General features: G+C 42.9%; 1 protein-coding gene across 2 annotated transcripts in view; it reads left to right on the top strand.

The window, feature by feature from the left end:
- Positions 1 to 217: 217 nt before the first annotated feature.
- LOC137560844 (ficolin-1-A-like) overlaps positions 218 to 22,848 on the top strand; it is a 63,926-nt gene continuing 41,295 nt past the window's right edge. Inside the window, exons 1-4 of one of the 2 annotated variants that reach the window (XM_068271987.1) lie at positions 218 to 308; positions 7,527 to 7,607; positions 15,979 to 16,089; positions 19,405 to 19,446. In XM_068271987.1, the coding sequence (XP_068128088.1) occupies positions 272 to 308; positions 7,527 to 7,607; positions 15,979 to 16,089; positions 19,405 to 19,446 (271 nt within the window). In that variant the 5' untranslated portion in view covers positions 218 to 271. The remainder of the gene's footprint in view (positions 309 to 7,526; positions 7,608 to 15,978; positions 16,090 to 19,404; positions 19,447 to 22,848) is intronic. The other variant, XM_068271988.1, reaches the window with a different exon arrangement.

Genomic DNA, 22,848 nt, shown 5'->3' with positions numbered 1-22,848 from the left:
TGATAGCATGGTAACCCTCTTTAGGTTTTTGTTGTTGTTGTTGTTATTTGTTTGTTTGTTTGTTTTAGTTTTATGAATTTTGGCTACTCATCATTTTCCCCCTACCTCACAGTTTAACTGGCAATGTTTCCTTCATCTGAATGTGGTTACTCTCAGTTCCTGAAAATGCAGAGTTGCAGCCCAGAAGACACGAGACTCAGACCACAGATAGCTCAGTTAGGGTCCAGTCACATTACGGCACACACAGGATCTGACCTGTCCCCAGAGCACAATGAGGAGGACCACTGGAGACCATGAGATGGAGTCAGGTAATTCATACTTGTAATGATTTATATGTATTAAACGTTGGCTCAGGGCATAGACTTGATTCCTCAGATGTTATCCAGGCAAAGGCCACCATTGATGGTATGTTCATCTTATTTTCAACATACTAACCTAACACTACAGCCATGTTACTCAAACCACCTCACGAGATATATATATATATATATATATATATATATATATATATATAGTTATAGTCATACAGTCTGTAACTAGTGATGAATGAAACTACTCAACTCTGTTGTGTCCGCCCTTCCATAAAAACAACAGAGTTTTCTTAAAAATGGGATAATTGTCTTCAGATTACTGTTGTACCTTCCAGTTATATCGTACTCAATGTCTCTTGTGCCAGAAGTGGCCACCAGTACAAGGCAGGAGGTGGGGTTGATGGACAGACCCTGATAAATGGATGTATGATAAATACAGGTCACCTGGAGATGAGCAGCAAAATCCCATCATTCCAATTTCTGGGCCGGATTTCTCAGGTTCTGCCTGAAATCTGGAAAGCTGGAAAATATGAAAAGTCTGGGTTCTGGTGTTTCTGCATTGAGCGCCATGTCAACTTCATTAATCCAGTTCCCAAGCACAGTAGTAACTGTTATCTGCTTTCCTGAAGAGATACAGAGACATCATGGCTGAAGAACCCCTCTCTAGTTTCAGACAGGCACAGCACGGGCTGTCCTCTACTATGCCTGTCTGAAACGGGAGAGGGGTCCTTCAGCTGCTATGAGGTTTCTACATCACTTCAGGAAAGCAGATGACAGTTACTACTGTGCTCGGTGGAACTGAATATGTCATTTGGGTGATCAAACAACTATCAGCTCAATGAGAGGGGAATCTTTTCTTGCATCAAAAGACAGATGAATTGCACCCCCTTAGCAGGCAACAAAGCTTCCCAGAAGTCCGCTGGTAACAGCATCTCCTGCAAAATGTCATGTTAATCTAAACAGCAGGAGTGATTTATTTTAAAACTAACCCTTACTGTTCCTACTATTTACTTTCTTTTATGTATCAGTAATTTGTAGTTTTACTTTTGTATACATTTTGCAGTAGTGGTCCTTTAAGAGGAGAGCATAAAGTTATGAGAGACCAGGAAGGGGTCTTATCTCAACATTTAGTAACCCATAGACATTGCCAGGGCATATGTAAGAAAGTCCCAGTATCTTTCTGATAATTGTAATGTTTACACTATTTTATACACCACACACACACACACACACACTATATACACACACACACACTATATACACACACACACACACACACACACACCTACACACCTACACACACACACACACACCTACACACACACACACACACACACACACACACACACACCTACACACACACCTACACACACACACCCATATACACACACACACACACACACACACACCTACACACACACCTACACACACACACACACACACACACACTCTGTGTACATTTATTACACAATAATAAGGGTCTGAGCACAGCGTCGCCTTGCTCTGCAATGGAAGGGCTGTGTACTTCACAAAACCACATATCCTGTGCAGGGCAGGCCCCATTCACTGACTGAGTGTCACAGCATTGCACAGGAATCAGGCATCATCACATGCCACTGAAATCCATTCTGCTAGTGTGGAGCTGATTTTACTCCTTATTTTCACAAACTTGCTAATCCTTTCCTTTATAAAAGCCATTTCCTCCTCACTGGTGTTATATAAGATCTTTGTATTCTCTCATCTGACAAATTATTATTCTACCCTTTCACAGGGTAGATTCTACACTTTTTTTCTGGCCAAGGCAAACATTGTGAGAATACTGCCCCCCACCCCACCATGCTCTTTACCATGACAGAGCAGACCTTGTGGTTTCCGTGTTTGTGTTATAAAATGGGATAAAATCCTGTACCTCCACTGCCCAGAAATCTCTTGGCATATGAAGTGTGGTAATCATCCCCACATATGAAGTGCAGCAATCACCCCACATATGAAGTGTGGCAGTCGACCCACATACAGTATGAAGTGTGGCAATCACTCCACATATTAAGTGTGGCAATAACTCCATTTATGATGTGTGGCAATCACCCCACTTATGAAGTGCTGCAATCATCTCATGTATGAAGTGCGGCAGTCACCCCACATATGGAGTACGGCAACCACCCCACATAGGAATGGTGGCAGTCAAACCCTATATGAAGTGCAGCAATCACCCCACATACGAAGTTCTGCAATCATCTTACATGTGAAGAATGGCACTTACCGGCCCATAGAAAATGCAACAATCACCCCAAATTTGAAATGAAGCTAATACCCCACATACAGCAAACAACCCACATATGAAATCCAGCAATCGACCCCCCAAAAAAAAAACAAATGCAGCAATCACCCTAACAATGCACCAATTAGTCCGCATATCAAATGAAGCTCAGCTCACTGCTTAATGTGTGGGGAGGTGACACAGTCACTCATCAGTCAGATCATGCATCATGGAAGCTAGCTTCACCATCACAAGGTCATCAAGGCATGATAAATGCCACCACCAGTGTGTTTTGCAGCCTCAGCCACCCTGACTGCCCCTGCCTTAGCCTCTCTCTCTGGGCCAAATCCCATTCACTTTTTTCTCCTGGGTGATGATTTCACATCATATCAATAAAATGCCTTAAGCCACCAGCAAGCAAGACAACACTCATAGTAATTTTGACAGAACTTTTTCAACAACTTTTTTTGTAACTTTTAAATTGCAGAGTACTGAGAAATTATTTGAAACAGAAGATGAATATTGTATCTCCTTGAGTTAGATGAGTTCTTCTTTCTATTCTCTAGGCTTCCCATCACTGTCCACTCACTGTGTGTAGCCACCTCAGGCTCCATGACTGCAGTAACTTGCTAAGTTAGTAAGATCCCAAAATAGTTTAACTGAAATATTGAAATTAGAATCTAACAGACTTTAAAGGAAGCCTGAGACAAAAACAGCTAAAGGCATTTAAACTTACCAGAGCTTTATTCAGCCCCCTTTAGGCTGTGGGCTCCCTCTCTGGCCTCCCGGGACATTCCAATCCTCCACTGGCCAGCCAGTATCTTCCTACAGTTGCCCCAGTCCCACTGTATTGCACATGTGCAGCCTGATCCCGAGCACGCCCCCATTGTGCTCCCGGCAACTTGTACGTTCTGCGTCTGTGCAATGATACTAAGCAGCTGCAGAATGCTCCCAGTGACAGGATTGTGATGGATGTCTGTAACATGTGTGGTCAGGCTGTGCATGCCCATTGCCCACTGCCCGGGGTGACTAGAGAAGAAGGCCGGCCAGCCAGCGGGAGGATTGCAAGGGAGCCCATGGACTAAAGGGGGCTGAAGGAAGCCCCAAGTAAGTATAAATGCTTTTAGTTTTGTCTCAGGTACACATCAATTAAGGTTTTATTTCCATAAGGTATATTAAATTGCTGGTGAAAACAACTCCACAAATTCTGCCAATTCATCCATAGATAAAACAAAGGTCCACCTTGTGTATTATCCACACAGAGAACCAGGGCCGGATTTGGACTTCCCAGTGCCCTAGGCCCAGTACCACCAACCGCCCCCCCCCCCCCCCCCCCACACACACACACACACACTCAGGGTGCATACACACGTCACAGTCACAGTGTAGAGACTCTACACAGTCTCTATTTTATGGAGCTGAACTCCCCATCAGACAGAAATCTTTACAAGATGCTGCACACAAAGATGCTGTACACATGCAACAGATCAGTATCTGCAAACAGTGGCGTAGCTAAGGAGCTGTGGGCCCTGATGCAAGTTTTACATTGGGCCCCCCCCCAAGTACTCTATACATAACAATTGATACGCGCAACAATACCTGCCAATGGCAACTACAGTGTCAGAGGTGCAAGAAGGGGATGGGGAACAGTTTGTTAATGATTACTGCTATACAAAGCATCTATAGAAGTGATTATTACCAGCACAGGACCAATAGAGAGGTAATACTGTAGTTGAGGGAGGGCCCTTTGGGGACCCTCTGGCTCATGGGCCCCGATGCGGTCGCAACCTCTGCAACCCCTATTGCTACGCCCCTGTATCTGTTCCTGCAAAAGATCCATTCCTGCAAATTGCATTCATAGTCTATGATATCTGCAGATCATCATACACACCTTGTTTAACAGACATTCATCTGCAGATCAGATCCACCAGGATGGATCTTCAGATCTGCAGATGATTGTCTGATCTGCAGATGAACGTCTGTTAAACAAGGTGTGTATGAGGATCTGCAGACTGTGTAGAGTATGGCTCTCATACTACATGGAAGGGGGTAAAATTGGTCTGTGATCTTTCATTTTCCAACGACTATGGTCTGATGTGTGTATGCACTTTCACTCAATATCATTCTGTCTAACACCCTGACTAACGATCACTTGTTTGCAGGAGGAAATGCCTGTTTTAGTGACTTGTGTATACCTATGAATGTTTTCTCTCTGAAAAATGATGAATGATTGTTTTTCCTGTTAGAGCAGTGAGTCCCTAATGCCTGGTACACACCAGATAGATGGGTTGAATCGATTTTCCGATCACTTATACAAAGTCGATTAGAAAAATGATCAGAAATCAGATTGGACCTGTCAGAAATAATAGATTCGACCCGTCTATCTGATGGCAAATTGCATGGTGTGTACCAGGCATGAAGTAGCAGAGCGGCGTTCATCTCCCTCTCTGCTCTTCTGTAATCACAGATCTGTTCCATCTATTTTATATTATTTATTGTACTGATTCTTTCACAGGTGTTTTTTTTTACTGTTTGCCAACACGGTACAAATATATATATTTTAATTTTTAGTATATGTTATTACTTTTGGTATACAAAACAGAATGTAACAATACAAAAGTATGCAACAGTACATTTGCAATTATAATTATAGAGAAGTTGTCTATCTCATACTACTGCAGACAGTACTGCTGCCTTTAAAATGAGCCAACAATGGGTTAAGATTTAGCTTAGAAGCGGCTGTCATAAATCTCTCTAAGGAAAAACAAAACCTTATCTTTCTGTTTAAGATTTACAATCCAGGGGGAGAGAGGAGAAGGAATGGCTCAAGTCATTAACAGAGTCTGACCAGCAATACATTGTTTAGCCCAGCTTGAGTTGTAAAGTGGAAATAATTCTGTTAAAATGTTTACCTTACTGTATCAGAAATTGTCTACAACCAGAGTCACAGACTGAGCAGCAAGCACATGGCAATCCATGTTTCTTTACACCACTGGCATTAAACTGAAGCTTGTATGTTTAGGAGATAGCACTGTCTCATTGCACACCAAGAAGTAAGGAAAATACACAGAGCTCTGGAATTCTGACTGTGTACAGCAAAGCCGGGGCGGCTTCGGAGCAGGAGAAATGATTTATTTTGACATGCAGCCTCTTATCTCTCTCAGGTCCTGCCGCCCTTTTATCCTTCTGATTTTTTACCGCCCTAGGCCATGGCCTTTGTGGCCTTTGCAGAAATCCGGCCCTGCAGAGAACACACCTCACGGGATCTCTGTCTTGGAAATACTAAATCCTAGCTGTTATGGATCAGTGGTGGGGAAGTCCCTGGGAGGAAAGGGTCTTACTGGAATCTTTAGATTACCAACATAGTTCACCAAGGAATAAGGTGTCCTTGCCAAGTTATTGAATCAGCCAGTTTTCATTAAATCTTGGAGTATCTAAGCCCTCACCTCATACACGGGGTAGATAATTCCCAGCCAAGACAATTGTTTTGGGCTATTTTGGCAGGGCCATGTGGACAAGACACAGAACATTTATATTGCACTTTTCTCCTGGCGTACCTCCCTAGATCTGTCACCCTAGGATTAATTAATGTTTGTTGTCAACCCTGAATTTAAAAAAAAGGCGTTACGTACTCTCTTATGTACAGGGAAGGCTAAGACTACAATAGAGGCTCCCCAGTTCAGCGCTTTGTGCTGGTGAATTCTTGATCCAATATCTCTCAGGTCCTCCTTGGACAGCATTCAGAAGTTCAGGCTTCTGCAAAAATAGACTTGTATTTTCACATTTTTTGCATATACGCTAAAAATCGATATTTTTACCACAAGAAAATGTTACCATGAAAAAATTATAAAGAGCGCAAAAACTCAGAAAAAGGGTATGTTTACCCTGACAGCTTTTACCGGAAAAATTAGAAAAAATCAATATTTTACAATTTTACAGTGAAAATTTGCAAAAAAAAAAAAAAAGTACGAGAAACGTGAAAATAACCAAACTATTTTTTTTAAGGAATTTTTGCTTGAATTTATTATTATTTTTGTGAAAATAAATGCCAAAAAAAATAAAATAAAAATAAAATTGGCATTTTAGCTCATCATTGGCAATTGAGATAGAGAGTATTTATATACTGTATTATTTGTGTACACTCTTCAGAGTTGCTTTAACATCCCTAGTGATATAACACCAAGCCTTACTCATGGTGACCGATGCAAGGTCTATGCAGAGTGCAGCGTGCTGTGGGCTTTTTAACTCCCCTCCCCCAGGATCCAGGCACCGGCAGCCATTCTTCTTCCTCTCCTGGAAGCTCTGGATCCCTCAGGTGAGATTGCCGTCTGTCATCACAATGACAGCCAGCAAACTCACTATAGGGGTACAGCGCCACCTGGAGGACAGAGGGAGAACTGCAGCACCAGATCCCAGCCAGGAGGTGAGTAAGTGCTGCTGCAGGCTTGCTGGTGGCATGATTGTTTTAGGGTCTAAAAGCATGTAAACAATTGCTCGGCTTTTAGACTCTAAAATCTGGAAATAATCCTAATGCCAGGGAGGTTTAGGGTGATAATAACTGAGCCATTTGCAGAAGGCATTAGATGTCCATTTTCTCCAGGAAACATTAGTGTATGTGCTCTAGATAAGTAGATATTAGAAATACCAAGCCGATTCCTGAGAACTTTGGCGAGTGGTTTGGAGACAGTAATGTTGGAGTCATCGGTAATTTGTAGGAAGAGGCTAAAATATTTACCTGCAGAATTCTTCTTACAAAATCAGAGGTCGTTGGTTCTGAATTCCCAAACTCAGTTCAGCGACATTCAAAATAAACTTAATGCAAAACCAAAACCCAACAGGAACTATAATCGTATGTTTGTTTTCTGTATGTGTGGAGATGGCAGCCACCGTTATAATTATACCAAATGTACTTGTGTGTCACTGTCTGGAAATTCACATAAACACACGTGTATTTGCAGTGGATTCTATTGAGGAAGAAATATACGCCCATGCAGACTATACAGAAGTATATCAGACAGAGGATAGACCATCAGCCAAAGGTAAAGTGTTCCAATAATATACATAATTCACTGTAGACAGATTAGGGTACAAGACTTAAAGGGAACCAGAGAAAATCCTAAAGAAAAGATTTTATACATACCTGGGGCTTTCTCCAGCCCCACGTTGCCATCCACCGCTGCCCGCAACTACGAGAACCGGCTCCCGTCACTGACGTCATCGGAGCCAGGCTCCGCAGGAGAAGTGCGCCCTCTACATATCTCTCCAGCTGCTGCTGGAGAGATAGACAAAGAGCGTGCTTGTCCTACGCTAGACTGGCTCCGACTGACGGAAGAGCGGGGAGCCGGTTCTCGTAGTTGCGGGCAGCGGTGGATGGCGATGTGGGAGTGATCCGTGCGTATGGGCTGGAGGAAGCCCTAGGTATGTATAAAATCTTTTTTTTTAGATTGTCTCTGGTTCTCTTTAAGGTGGCCAGGCATTTAACGATTTTTTGACCTGTTCGATCATCCGATTTGATAATTTTATTGAATCAAATGAAAATCGGTGTCATAAAATGACCACCCAATCGATGATTTGACCAATTTTGGGCTGAAATTGGTTGAATTCATCAATCCTACATGCTGGAAAATCTTGGTTGAAAGTGCTTGATTCGGTGCGCAGTGGTGACGTCGTTAGATATAACAATCAAGAGCCAGGACAAGGTCCTCAAACATCCAAGGCTAAGACACCAAAGTGCGCCCCTCCATCCCTCCCACCCCAGCCGTCACACACTGATTGCTATTAGAATAAGAGGCCCCTCCCCCATCCCTCCCACCCCAGCCATCACACACTGATTGCTATTAGAATAAGGGGTGCCCCAGGACCCCAACCCCCCCAACACCTTAATCTCTAGTTATCTGGCTTGCAGTCACTGCCATGTATCCCCTGTTCTTATTTTTCTCTGCTTCAAACACAATAGGGGAATGATAGCTCAATGAGTTGTGCGCCCCTCCTACACTGTGCCCTGAGGCTGGAGACTTTCTTGCCTCAGCCCCGCCCTGCGCCCCCTCCTATACTGTGCCCTGAGGCTGAAGCCTCTCTTGCCTCTGCCTTGGCACCGCCCTGCGCCCCCTCCTACACTGCACCCTGAGGCTGGAGCCTCTCTCGCCTTTTCCTGGCACTGATCACAACAACTGACATATACGGCAGACCCCCACGGCGCTGTCCCCCAAAGTGTAAATGTCTACTGGGTGCCTGTGTTCTGTAAGTTTTCACCTGTCCCACTGGCACAACTCTAGTGTCCTTCTCAGACACCTCTGTTACCAAGATAGCCTAGCACATGGCACAAGCACCACATAATACACATGCCACATGGTACAAGCTATCATGGTGACATAAGTGACATCAGAGAACACGCCAAAAGGACAGGTGATACATTTCAGAACATCCAATAGTATGTGTGTCCTGCTTTTCATGTTCATGTTAAAACCTATTGAGAGTCGATCTGCGGTATATGGACAGGCAATAGATCTCTCTCTGATCAGATTTGAGCAGAGATAGATCTGTCTCATGGTTGACAGCCCAAACATCACTAGATATATGGCCACCTTTACTCTATAGAAGCAAGCTATGGGCTTTGGAAGAATCCAATGCCAGGCAGTAATTGTGCTCAACAGATGAGTTTTTCTTTGAGATTACACTAATTTATCTACCCAGTAAATTATGGAATCTTTAAAGAGACTCTGTACTAAAAATAAATTCCCCTGGGGGTACTTACCTTGGGATGGGGGAAGCCTCAGGGTCCCAATGAGGTGAGCATCCCTACCGAGGTGGGATTGTTTTTAGTTACAGATTCTCTTTAAAGAGGAACTCCAGTGAAAATAATGTAGTAAAAAAAGTGCTTAATTTTTTACCATAATTATGTATAAATGATTTAGTCAGTGTTTGCTCATTGTAAAATTTTTCCTCTCCCCGATTCACATTCTGACATGTATTACATGGTGACATTGTTACTGTGGGCAGGTTATGTAGCTGCTGTTAGCTGTTTTGGCTGTTAGAGACAGCTGTAAGCAGCTATTCCCTGTCTGTGAACATTGTTACATTGTGGCAGTTTGCCCAGAGTACCGCGGTACTCAGAGCTTCTTGTGGGAGGGGTTTCAGCACAAAATCAGTCACACAGCGCCCCCTGATGGTCTGTTTGTGAAAATCATTCTATTTCTCATGTAAAAGGGGGTATCAGCTACTGATTGGGATAAAGTTCAATTCTAGGTTGGAGTTTCTCTTTAAAAGCCTTGACTCAAAAATCAGCCTGGTTCTTGTCTTTAAAAAAATGCCTGCTAACTCAGTAAAGGAAACAGCATTTATAGGATTGCTATCATGAGTCAGGCATAGCGGGGTCTGAACCCTCTATAACAGTAATTATAGATTGACCGTAAACCTTGAAATAAATCAGAATATAGAAAACGAAGCGTACGCTTCGTATGTGAAATGGGATAGTTGCCCTGTCCAGGATGGGTCTCACCTGGATTTGAACAGCTGTTGATGAGATACAGCCTGTATCCTGTATGCAACTATTAATGTTTTTTTTTTTAACTATTTTTTTATAACATGATTATTTGGTAACTGGAGTGGGGCATTTGGAAGGGATTCATTTTATTTTTTTTAATTAAAAATTTGTGGTGTGTGCAATTTAACTTTTCATCACTAGGTGGATGTAGAAAAACTACCCTGGTTTTCCAGGAAGTGTTTAATTCGACTTCAGAGGTGTCTTTCTAGATGACTATAGTCCTCCAGATAGACTGAAGTGGTTAAAGCACATGATGGTAAATCTGCATTAATTAGCAATGCATAAAGTTTTGTGCATAGTGTCTGTGTCTGTGTAGTTTCTTATTAAAAAAAACAATTACATTTCTGGCTGGCAAGTTCCTGACTTAGTTGATTAGCTCCTTGCTGGCAGTAGCCTGAGATTTGCTTACAGAGAACAGAGCAGATAACCTGACTCCACCCACCTGCTCCCTCTGCTAAAAGAGTGCAACTCCTTGTGTCCAGCACTGCAGCTTCACTTCCTCTTTGGTTAGTAGAGAGAGCCAGTGGTGTTAGGTGAGATTTAGGGTATCAGGGAAAATTAGAATCAGAGAAGGAAGGAAGAATTCAAGAAAGTCACAAATGCACATCACTCTGACATTCAGCCACATCCCTGATAGCGACACGTACCATGACTTCATTATATAGTGCATGGGAATAAACATCACTCTGACATTCAGCCACATCCCTGATAGCGACACGTACCATGACTTCATTATATAGTGCATGGGAATAAACATCACTCTGACATTCAGCCACATCCCTGATAGCGACACATACCATGACTTCATTATATAGTGCATGGGAATAAACATCACTCTGACATTCAGCCACATCCCTGATAGCGACACGTACCATGACTTCATTATACAGTGCATGGGAATAAACATCACTCTGACATTCAGCCACATCCCTGATAGCGACACGTACCATGACTTCATTATATAGTGCATGGGAATAAACATCACTCTGACATTCAGCCACATCCCTGATAGCGACACGTACCATGACTTCATTATATAGTGCATGGGAATAAACATCACTCTGACATTCAGCCACATCCCTGATAGCGACACGTACCATGACTTCATTATACAGTGCATGGGAATAAACATCACTCTGACATTCAGCCACATCCCTGATAGCGACACGTACCATGACTTCATTATATAGTGCATGGGAATAAACATCACTCTGACATTCAGCCACATCCCTGATAGCGACACGTACCATGACTTCATTATATAGTGCATGGGAATAAACACCACTCTGACATTCAGCCACATCCCTGATAGCGACACATACCATGACTTCATTATATAGTGCATGGGAATAAACATCACTCTGACATTCAGCCACATCCCTGATAGCGACACGTACCATGACTTCATTATATAGTGCATGGGAATAAACATCACTCTGACATTCAGCCACATCCCTGATAGCGACACGTACCATGACTTCATTATACAGTGCATGGGAATAAACATCACTCTGACATTCAGCCACATCCCTGATAGCGACACATACCATGACTTCATTATATAGTGCATGGGAATAAACATCACTCTGACATTCAGCCACATCCCTGATAGCGACACGTACCATGACTTCATTATATAGTGCATGGGAATAAACATCACTCTGACATTCAGCCACATCCCTGATAGCGACACGTACCATGACTTCATTATACAGTGCATGGGAATAAACATCACTCTGACATTCAGCCACATCCCTGATAGCGACACGTACCATGACTTCATTATATAGTGCATGGGAATAAACATCACTCTGACATTCAGCCACATCCCTGATAGCGACACGTACCATGACTTCATTATATAGTGCATGGAAATAAACATCACTCTGACATTCAGCCACATCCCTGATAGCGACACGTACCATGACTTCATTATATAGTGCATGGGAATAAACATCACTCTGACATTCAGCCACATCCCTGATAGCGACACGTACCATGACTTCATTATATAGTGCATGGGAATAAACATCACTCTGACATTCAGCCACATCCCTGATAGCGACACATACCATGACTTCATTATATAGTGCATGGGAATAAACACCACTCTGACATTCAGCCACATCCCTGATAGCGACACATACCATGACTTCATTATATAGTGCATGGGAATAAACATCACTCTGACATTCAGCCACATCCCTGATAGCGACACGTACCATGACTTCATTATATAGTGCATGGGAATAAACATCACTCTGACATTCAGCCACATCCCTGATAGCGACACGTACCATGACTTCATTATATAGTGCATGGGAATAAACATCACTCTGACATTCAGCCACATCCCTGATAGCGACACGTACCATGACTTCATTATATAGTGCATGGGAATAAACATCACTCTGACATTCAGCCACATCCCTGATAGCGACACGTACCATGACTTCATTATATAGTGCATGGGAATAAACATCACTCTGACATTCAGCCACATCCCTGATAGCGACACGTACCATGACTTCATTATATAGTGCATGGGAATAAACATCACTCTGACATTCAGCCACATCCCTGATAGCGACACGTACCATGACTTCATTATATAGTGCATGGGAATAAACATCACTCTGACATTCAGCCACATCCCTGATAGCGACACGTACCATGACTTCATTATACAGTGCATGGGAATAAACATCACTCTGACATTCAGCCACATCCCTGATAGCGACACGTACCATGACTTCATTATATAGTGCATGGGAATAAACATCACTCTGACATTCAGCCACATCCCTGATAGCGACACGTACCATGACTTCATTATATAGTGCATGGAAATAAACATCACTCTGACATTCAGCCACATCCCTGATAGCGACACGTACCATGATTTCATTATATAGTGCATGGGAATAAACATCACTCTGACATTCAGCCACATCCCTGATAGCGACACGTACCATGACTTCATTATACAGTGCATGGGAATAAACATCACTCTGACATTCAGCCACATCCCTGATAGCGACACGTACCATGACTTCATTATATAGTGCATGGAAATAAACACCACTCTGACATTCAGCCACATCCCTGATAGCGACACGTACCATGACTTCATTATATAGTGCATGGGAATAAACATCACTCTGACATTCAGCCACATCCCTGATAGCGACACATACCATGACTTCATTATATAGTGCATGGGAATAAACATCACTCTGACATTCAGCCACATCCCTGATAGCGACACGTACCATGACTTCATTATATAGTGCATGGGAATAAACATTACTCTGACATTCAGCCACATCCCTGATAGCGACACGTACCATGACTTCATTATATAGTGCATGGGAATAAACATCACTCTGACATTCAGCCACATCCCTGATAGCGACACGTACCATGACTTCATTATACAGTGCATGGGAATAAACATCACTCTGACATTCAGCCACATCCCTGATAGCGACACGTACCATGACTTCATTATATAGTGCATGGGAATAAACATCACTCTGACATTCAGCCACATCCCTGATAGCGACACGTACCATGACTTCATTATATAGTGCATGGGAATAAACATCACTCTGACATTCAGCCACATCCCTGATAGCGACACGTACCATGACTTCATTATATAGTGCATGGGAATAAACACCACTCTGACATTCAGCCACATCCCTGATAGCGACACGTACCATGACTTCATTATACAGTGCATGGGAATAAACATCACTCTGACATTCAGCCACATCCCTGATAGCGACACGTACCATGACTTCATTATACAGTGCATGGGAATAAACACCACTCTGACATTCAGCCACATCCCTGATAGCGACACGTACCATGACTTCATTATATAGTGCATGGGAATAAACACCACTCTGACATTCAGCCACATCCCTGATAGCGACACGTACCATGACTTCATTATATAGTGCATGGGAATAAACACCACTCTGACATTCAGCCACATCCCTGATAGCGACACATACCATGACTTCATTATATAGTGCATGGGAATAAACATCACTCTGACATTCAGCCACATCCCTGATAGCGACACGTACCATGACTTCATTATATAGTGCATGGGAATAAACATCACTCTGACATTCAGCCACATCCCTGATAGCGACACGTACCATGACTTCATTATATAGTGCATGGGAATAAACATCACTCTGACATTCAGCCACATCCCTGATAGCGACACATACCATGACTTCATTATATAGTGCATGGGAATAAACATCACTCTGACATTCAGCCACATCCCTGATAGCGACACGTACCATGACTTCATTATACAGTGCATGGGAATAAACACCACTCTGACATTCAGCCACATCCCTGATAGCGACACGTACCATGACTTCATTATATAGTGCATGGGAATAAACACCACTCTGACATTCAGCCACATCCCTGATAGCGACACGTACCATGACTTCATTATACAGTGCATGGGAATAAACATCACTCTGACATTCAGCCACATCCCTGATAGCGACACGTACCATGACTTCATTATATAGTGCATGGGAATAAACACCACTCTGCGAACAGCTACTAAGATCTTCCTGAAGTCTTCAGAGAATTATGGTGGAGGCTTCGTATGCCAGACTAGCAAATGTACATCCATTGGCATTGCTCAGGTTGTAGGACAGGTTGCAGTGGCAAAAATGAGTGATGAGCATGAATTTCACACGTAATTTGCATCAAAATTTGCAATTACGATGAGAAACCGTAATGTGAAATTAGGCAAACTAGTAATGAGTTTTGTTTGTAAATGTCATTGGGAACTGTAGTTTTGCATTTTCAAGTAATTTTGTGCCAAATTTAGCAGTTAATAGCAAAACTTCTGTACATGACATTGTCACCAAAAATGCTACTTCTGTTACGAGGAATGCTGGCAACAAGTCAAATAAACAATTTCTCAAAAAGACTTTTGCAAAGGAAAATGTGCAAAGGAAAAATGTTTTTAAAACTGTCATTTTTCTGAGTTTAAAAACCATTTTCCTTTGCATTCTCTAAATCAATTTTCTCGAAAAGTCCATGTTCACGTGTCTGTGTGTGTTTTGTTACCAGAGGGCTTTGTTAGAGAGCTGCAACCAGTAAATACACAAAAAGCAGCCACTCGGGAGCATTGGGGAGTCTTTGCCAAAGAACTGACTCCAGAAAGGATTCAAACTCTGCTCTCCTTCAGCAAAGGTGTTTTTTTTATTTAACCAGTACATTATCCAGCCACTACTACTCTTTTGCATTTCAAAAAGCGGAGGTGTTATTCCGTGGGTGGAGGATCAATGGGGATGGTGTAACACTCTAGGGGCGTGATGACCTGTGGGGAAGATGGGAGTCAGTGACATCATAAACAGTCGCCCTCTAGGTCCACAGTGTGGAATTAGTTTGAATATACATATAGGGAAGAGATAGGGCTGACACATGGAGGGTTAGCACGGTGGTGTAGTACTTAGAACTCTCGCCTTGCGGTGCTGAGTCTCCAGTGTGAATCCCAGCCAGGGCACTATCAGCATGGAGTTCGTATGTCCTCCCCATGTCTGTGTGGGTTTCCTCCAGGCACTCCAGTTTCCTCCCACATCCCAAAAAACATAAAGATAAGTTAGTTGGCTTCCCCCTAAATTGGCCCTAGACTACGATACAGGCACTACACAATACATACATAGACATGTGACTATGGTAGGGATTAGATTTTGAGCCCCTCTGAGGGACAGAGGACAAAGTGACAAGACAATACACGCTGGACAGAGCTACAGAAAATGTTGGAGCTATATAAATACTTAATAACAATAAATCACCACTTCTGTCTATAATTACAGAGACTCCAGCGGACAAGGATATCCACAATCGTATTATACTGATCCTGGTTATACTTCTGGTCCTGAAGGTCCTTTTTATGGTTATTTCAACAAGCATCATGATAACTTACAGTGAGTATCACTAGTAATCTGTGTGCTGTTAGTTATGGGTGTGTAACAGACACCCAGAATAGGAGGGACCAAAACTCTCATATTTGGGAATAAGAGCAGCATAAATGAGTAAAGATGATCGGTCTGCAGTAAGCGAGATATCGGCGAGATGGACACTGGATGGTATACTGGAAGCAGGTGGGAGATGTGTCTGAGGAGGAGGGCCAGTGCAGTGATGTTGTGATTGTTGGGGAGGAGTTGAGGATGCGGAGGAGGAGTTTTAGAGTACTCTGTGAAGTGACTGAGGGAAGTTTGTGGTCTGTCTGTAGTAAGCGAGATGTCGGTGAGATGGAAGCAGTAAACTGGAAGCAGGTGAGGGTGGGAGATGTGTCTGAGGAGGAGGGGACAGTGCAGGGATGTTGTGATTTTTAGGGAGGAGCCGGGGATGTGGAGGAGGAGTTTCAGAGTACTCTGTGAAGTGACTGAGGGAAGTTTGTGATCTGTCTGTAGTAAGCGAGATGTCGGTGAGATGGAAGCAGGGCCGGCGCTACCATTAAGGCAGAGGAGGCAGCTGCCCCAGGGCCCCAGAGCTTGTAGGGGCCCCCAGTGGCTACAAGAGGAAAAAAAAAATTTCAAATCGGCCTTGTAGTTTTTGAGAAAATCGATTTTAAAGTTTCAAAGGAAAAAAAATACACATTTAAAAACCTGCCAACTTTAACGGTTAATAGCAAATCCACCTTAAATGCTTGAAACCCTAAATTTGCAGGATATGTTAAGGAGATCATTGGGAATAAGAGGAAAAAACAATTTTTCAAAAAGACCTTATAGTTTTTGAGAAAATCGATTTTAAAGTTTTGAAGGAAAAAAGTATACTTTTAAATGCGGTAAATGTCACTTTTAGTAGCAATCCTAACGGTAGTGTAATTTTACATGTATCAAAAGAAAGAGCAATACGTTTCCTGACAAGGTTTCCAGGGAGTCCATACGCAGCCACAGCGCTTTGGCCAGGGATCGCTATACAGCCGCAATATGGCTGTATGAAGATCCCTGGCATTTTTTTCCTATTTTCCCAATTTTTTTTTTTATGTTTAGCGTGTGGGAATTTTTTTCTAAAAAAAATTATGTGGGGTCCCCCCTCCTGAAACTTTTTAACCCCTTGTCCCCCATGCAGGCTGGGATAGCCAGAATGTGGAGCTCCGACCGATTGGGACTTCACACCCTGACTATACCAGCTGCAAAAAAGGTCCCCTAATGCCGATTTTTGTTCCGGGGTATATGTTGGGGGGCCCCCCAGGTTTATTTTGCCCTGGGGCCCCATTGTTGCTTAAACCGGCCCTGGATGGAAGCAGTAAACTGGAAGCAATTGAGGGTGGGAGATGTGTCTGAGGAGGAGGGCCAGTGCAGTGATGTTGTGATTTATTTACACAGATATGTACGTCAGACCTGAAAGAGGGACAAATGAAAAAGAAAGAGGGAAAGGGAAATTTGGTTCCTAAAGCTAGACAGTCCTTGTGGCTGGATAGTGTACTGGTTAAGGGCGCTGCCTTTGACATGGGAGGCCAGGGTTCAAATCCTGGCTAGGTCAAGTACCTGTTCAGTAAGGAGTTCAAGGCAAGACTCCCTAACACTGCAGGGTGGCCTACTGAGTGTGTCCCAGTGGCTGCAGCTCTTGAGCGCTTTGAATCCAACAGGAGAAAAGTGCTATAGAAATGTTTGGATTATTATTAGCTATGGGGCTTCTATCCAGGATGTAAGTGGATCCAGCAGAGTAGACACATACAGTACAACATACAACACATAAAGCACATACAGGCTATTCACATCACAGGAGCATGCAGGAAGCTGGCGCTGTACAGTCATTCTCCCAATACCTCCCTTGCAGGATCTACTGACCAGTGATGTCATTTCCTGTAGAGGATTAACTCATTATTATTCATTTAAAGAGTTCAGGAAACATGCTGCAATAGTCAGAACATCTTCCCTGCAGGCTCTGCACCCAACACACATCTGCTGATGTATTTATAACTACCTTTTACTGGGAGTTGAGGACAGACTGAACCCTGAACTGCTCTTGGCTTGGGCCCCATAACAGCTGCTTTAACTATAGATATACACTCACCTAAAGGATTATTAGGAACCCCTGTTCAATTTCTCATTAATGCAATTATCGAATCAACCAATCACATGGGCAGTTGCTTCAATGCATTTAGGGGTGTGGTCCTGGTCAAAACAATCTCCTGAACTCCAAACTGAATGTCAGAATGGGAAATAAAGGTGATTTGTTGGTGCCAGATGGGCCGGTCTGAGTATTTCACAATCTGCTCAGTTACTGGGATTTTCACGCACAACCATTTCTAGGATTTACAAAGAATGGTGTGAAAAGGGAAAAACATCCAGGATGCGGCAGTCCTGTAGGTGAAAATGCCTTGTTCCTGCTAGAGGTCAGAGGAGAATGGGCCGACTGATTCAAGCTGATAGGAGAGCAACGTTGACTGAAATAATCACTCGTTACAACTGAGGTATGCAGCAAAGCATTTGTGAAGCCACAACATGCACAACCTTGAGGCGGATGGTCTACAACAGCAAAAGACCCCACCAGATACCACTCCACACCACCACAAATAGGAAAAAGAGACTACAGTTTGCACGAGCTCACCAAAATTGGACAGTTGAAGACTGGAAACATGTTACCTGGTCTGATGAGTCTCGATAGAGTCAGAATTTGGCATAAACAGAATGAGAACATGGATCCATCATGCCTTGTTACCACTGTGCAGGCTGGTGGTGGTGTAATGGTGTGGGGGATGTTTTCTTGGCACACTTTAGGCCACTTAGTGCCAATTGGGCATAGTTTAAGTGCCACGGGCTGCCTGAGCATTGTTTCCGACCATGTCCATCCCTTCATGACCACCATGTACCCATCCTCTGATGGCTACTTCTAGCAGGATAATACACCATGTCACAAAGCTCCAATCATTTCAAATTGGTTTCTTGAACATGACAATGAGTTCACTGTAGTAAAATGGCCCCCACAGTCACCAGATCTCAAACAAATAGAGCATTTTTGGGATGTGATGGAACGGGAGCTTCATGCCCTGAATGTGCATCCCACAAATCTCCGTGAATTGCAAGATGCTATCGTATCAATATGGGCCAACATTTCTAAAGAATGCTTTCAGCACCTTGTTGAATTAATGCCATGTAGAATTAAGGCAGTTCTGAAGGTGAAAGGGGGTCAAATATTAGTATGGTGTTCCTAATAATCCTTTAGATGAGTGTATATTGCTAGAAATGTTCCTCTTGTACCAGAAAGTAATTTTCTGTTTTCTTCTGCAGTTAACAACCTCAGAGAGGAAGTGTCACAACTGAAGGTTTGGGGTAAGTGACATCTCTGTGCCCATCTCACCACTTCTGCATTCCAGCTACCATATTTAGAAAGAAAACCACTATGTCCACAGTGGGTGAGAGGTTCTCCTATCTTGTCTGCATAAGCTCTCAAGGGTTTAGCCATGAAACATGAAGTAAGCCCACTTGTCTGATAAATTGCATTACTATTTTTTACTTTACTTTATCATTTTAGCTTTATGATTTTTGTCTTGTGAAAAAAAAAACAGTTACTATTTAAGGCTATTGTTGTGTGTGTGTGTGTGAAAAAAAAATGTTACATATTTCCCAGACTGTGTGAGGATTACAACTTTATCGGGAAATTCCTGCATGACTCATAGCTAGAGGAAAATATGGGACAGTAAAGAATTGGAGCCATTCTGTTACTAGAAGCTGAAAGTATTCTGGTGATGGGTGTGGCTAAATGCATCATGGGAGGAGCCAATCTTTCTTACAGTATAAAGATAGCATGTTAGATCCAGTGTGGAGCTGCTGGATCCAGGAACCTATATGAGACGAGGCTGAAATAGAGACAGAGTGGGAGAGAGAAATAGAGCGGATGGTAAATGTAGAATACTGTATGCTTGTTTATATAATTTTGATGGCCAAAACTTTATTATGTTTCTTGATATTTTTAATTTGAATGTGGATTATAAACCCTGTTCTATGTCATTTTTTTATATTGAGATTTTCTGCGCAGATATCTCCCTCTTGGGGGCAGCATTTCTTTTGCCCTCCCATGTGCAGGCCACACCCACATTCATGTGATTCCACTCCCTCCTCATGGAGATTTCTTCCCATAGACAGCACAACCCCTCCCATGCGCTGCTTATGCAGATTCCCTCCACTATCATCTGCAGCATTCTTCTGCCTTGACATGCACACTCCTCCTTTCCAGATACTGATACACTCTATGGCCCCATAATAATAAACACAAAACATTTATATTGCGCTTTTCTCCTGGGGGACTCAAAGCGCCAGAGCAGCAGCCACTAGGGCGTGCTCTATAGGCAGTAGCAGTGTTAGGGAGACTTGCCCAACCTCACCAACTGAATAGGGCGTCCGTCAAAAAATGGCGTCGGGATTAAAGGGCGCGGGGTGTAAACGATAAGCATTAATAGCGTTTATAAAAATATTGTGCTGTATTTCTGTAATGATCCGCTCAGTTGCCTGCGCAGGCAGGCAAGTTTTTGACCACTGTTCAGGTCTGCATTCTGCAGGTCTCTGGAAGAGAGACCTTTTGTCAGTTTTGCAGCTTGCTGCTGCTGAGGAATTTGCATACGTTTGTCATGCAAATTGCCTAGCCACATCCTTTGTAGGCTTGCTCTATATATACCATGTGATATCACAGACCTTCACTGGTCATAAGGATTTGTCCTGTGAAACACTCCTGGAGTGTCAGCCTTGCTCATTGTTTGAAGGTTAGCTTAGAGTAATTCCTGGGACTGCACTAGGCAGGTCCCCTAGTGCAGTTAGGATTGCATATCTGTTTTGTTTGTCTGTTTGCGATTGTCCTGTCCCAGCGGTGGTCGACAGGAAGTCGTTCTGATCTTTCTTCTTGGAGTATAGCTGGAGCAGCGGTTGCTACCAGCTACTCATCTGATCTGTCTTGCCTGGATCGCACTCGCCTTGCGCTAGTGCTGTGGATCCGACTCGCTCTGTTTCTATACTTGGATCGCACTCGCTCTGGCGGAAAGAGAAGTGGATCGTATCTCTCACTTATTCCTGTTTTCGTATATCTGTCTTGTCTGCTGCGAGTGCTTGCTGGAGGCTCGGTGAGGTAACCGTTAAGCAAGCGCTCGCGTCCTCTGTTTCATGTTTGTCTGTCGGTGGTTAGTTAGGCGTGCTTGTCTCTGTTGTGCTTATCACGCGGAGACCGCGCATAAACGCGTGCACTGTTGCGAATGAGTGCGGTGTTCGCGTTTAGTTAGCGTTTGTTGTTTTCCTTATCATTCTCATTGTATTATTTGCTGTGCCTTTGCTCCTCTTGTGTTCTGTTCTAGTCTGTCTTGTGTCACTTCTGGCGATCGCCTTTCTCGCGATTGCGTTCCTACTTCTTATCTGCTGTTGTGTGTGCACTGTCGTGGGTTGGCGCCTGGATTGGTGCACACACATACAATCTGTCTCTGTGCTCATTCTCATGCACTCCACAGCTCCACCTGCCGACAGGAATTTCCCTCTACAGGTGCGTTGCACCTTTTGCTGGGTTCCCTCAAATTATACGCTTGTGGAGGATTTCCGCAGTGTCAGCGCACGTCCTGTGCGCTGATCACGGAGAGAATTCCACAATCGTTACAATTTCGTTTACAAATAATGTTTTACAAATGTATAAATCATTAAATAATGTGTATGAAATCGGCAATTGTGAAAACGTTAATCTTCCCTGTTTCAAAAGTGAAACGTATAATTACGTCTCGTAAAAAATGATAATATATGTTTAATCGTTATAATTGTATATTAAACGCTCTCTAAAAACACACTTGTTCCGACAAGCATATGCTCTACCTTAGGCCACTTCCCTTTGTACTAAGACCAAATTGCACTCCTACTAGGTATCCTAAAACACAAAGCCTCTATATATTTGCTGCATACTACCCCTCCTCCTGTTTCCCCCCCCCCCCCCCCCATTCCCTTTAGATTGTAAGCTCGCAAGGGCAGGGCTCTCTCCCCCTTTTGTGTCTTGGTAACCATTATACATTTTATTCATCATGTTAATTTTATCACTGTCATTACCAATTCTATAATTTGTATTTTGTATCATTCTTAGTATTTTGTCACTAATTATGTATCTTGTATATTGGTGTACACCATTGTCTGTATTATTATGTACCCCATGTTTGTTTCCTACTTTGTACAGTGCCACGGAATATGTTGGCGCTTTATAAATCAATAATAATAATAATAATAATTATTGTGAATAACCTTCATTTATGGTTTCTTCTTATAATAAAATCTGAAAATATTGTTTATTACGATGATATAAATATAACTACGTTTGTAATAAGTGTTGTAAAACATTAGTAAGTATTACTAAAATTTTAAAGGAAAGAAAGTCTGCGCTTATGGAGAACCGTAATTCTACGTGGAGCGCACTGAGAAATGACAATACTGTAAATTGCCTATAAAACCAACTGTATACAAAGTTCAGAAGCGCTCACAGCTCAAATCAGTGCACTCCATTCTCTATGTAACGTGTTGGCCAAGCTGTCAAGGAGTCGGTTGAAGGTCAGGGACACCCAGTCGGGCGATTTGAACTACTGGATGGACTTTTGTAAAATTGAACGATTTACAAAAGTCCATCCAGTAGTTCAAATCGCCCGACTGGGTGTCCCTGACCTTCAACCGACTCCTTGACAGCTTGGCCAACACGTTACATAGAGAATGGAGAGAAAGGGC

This window comes from Hyperolius riggenbachi, chromosome 3 (assembly GCF_040937935.1).
Source record: "Hyperolius riggenbachi isolate aHypRig1 chromosome 3, aHypRig1.pri, whole genome shotgun sequence".
NCBI classification, from domain to species: domain Eukaryota; kingdom Metazoa; phylum Chordata; class Amphibia; order Anura; family Hyperoliidae; genus Hyperolius; species Hyperolius riggenbachi.
The sequence above is the reverse complement of the archived record's forward strand: the minus strand, read 5'-3'. Positions and strand labels throughout refer to the sequence as shown.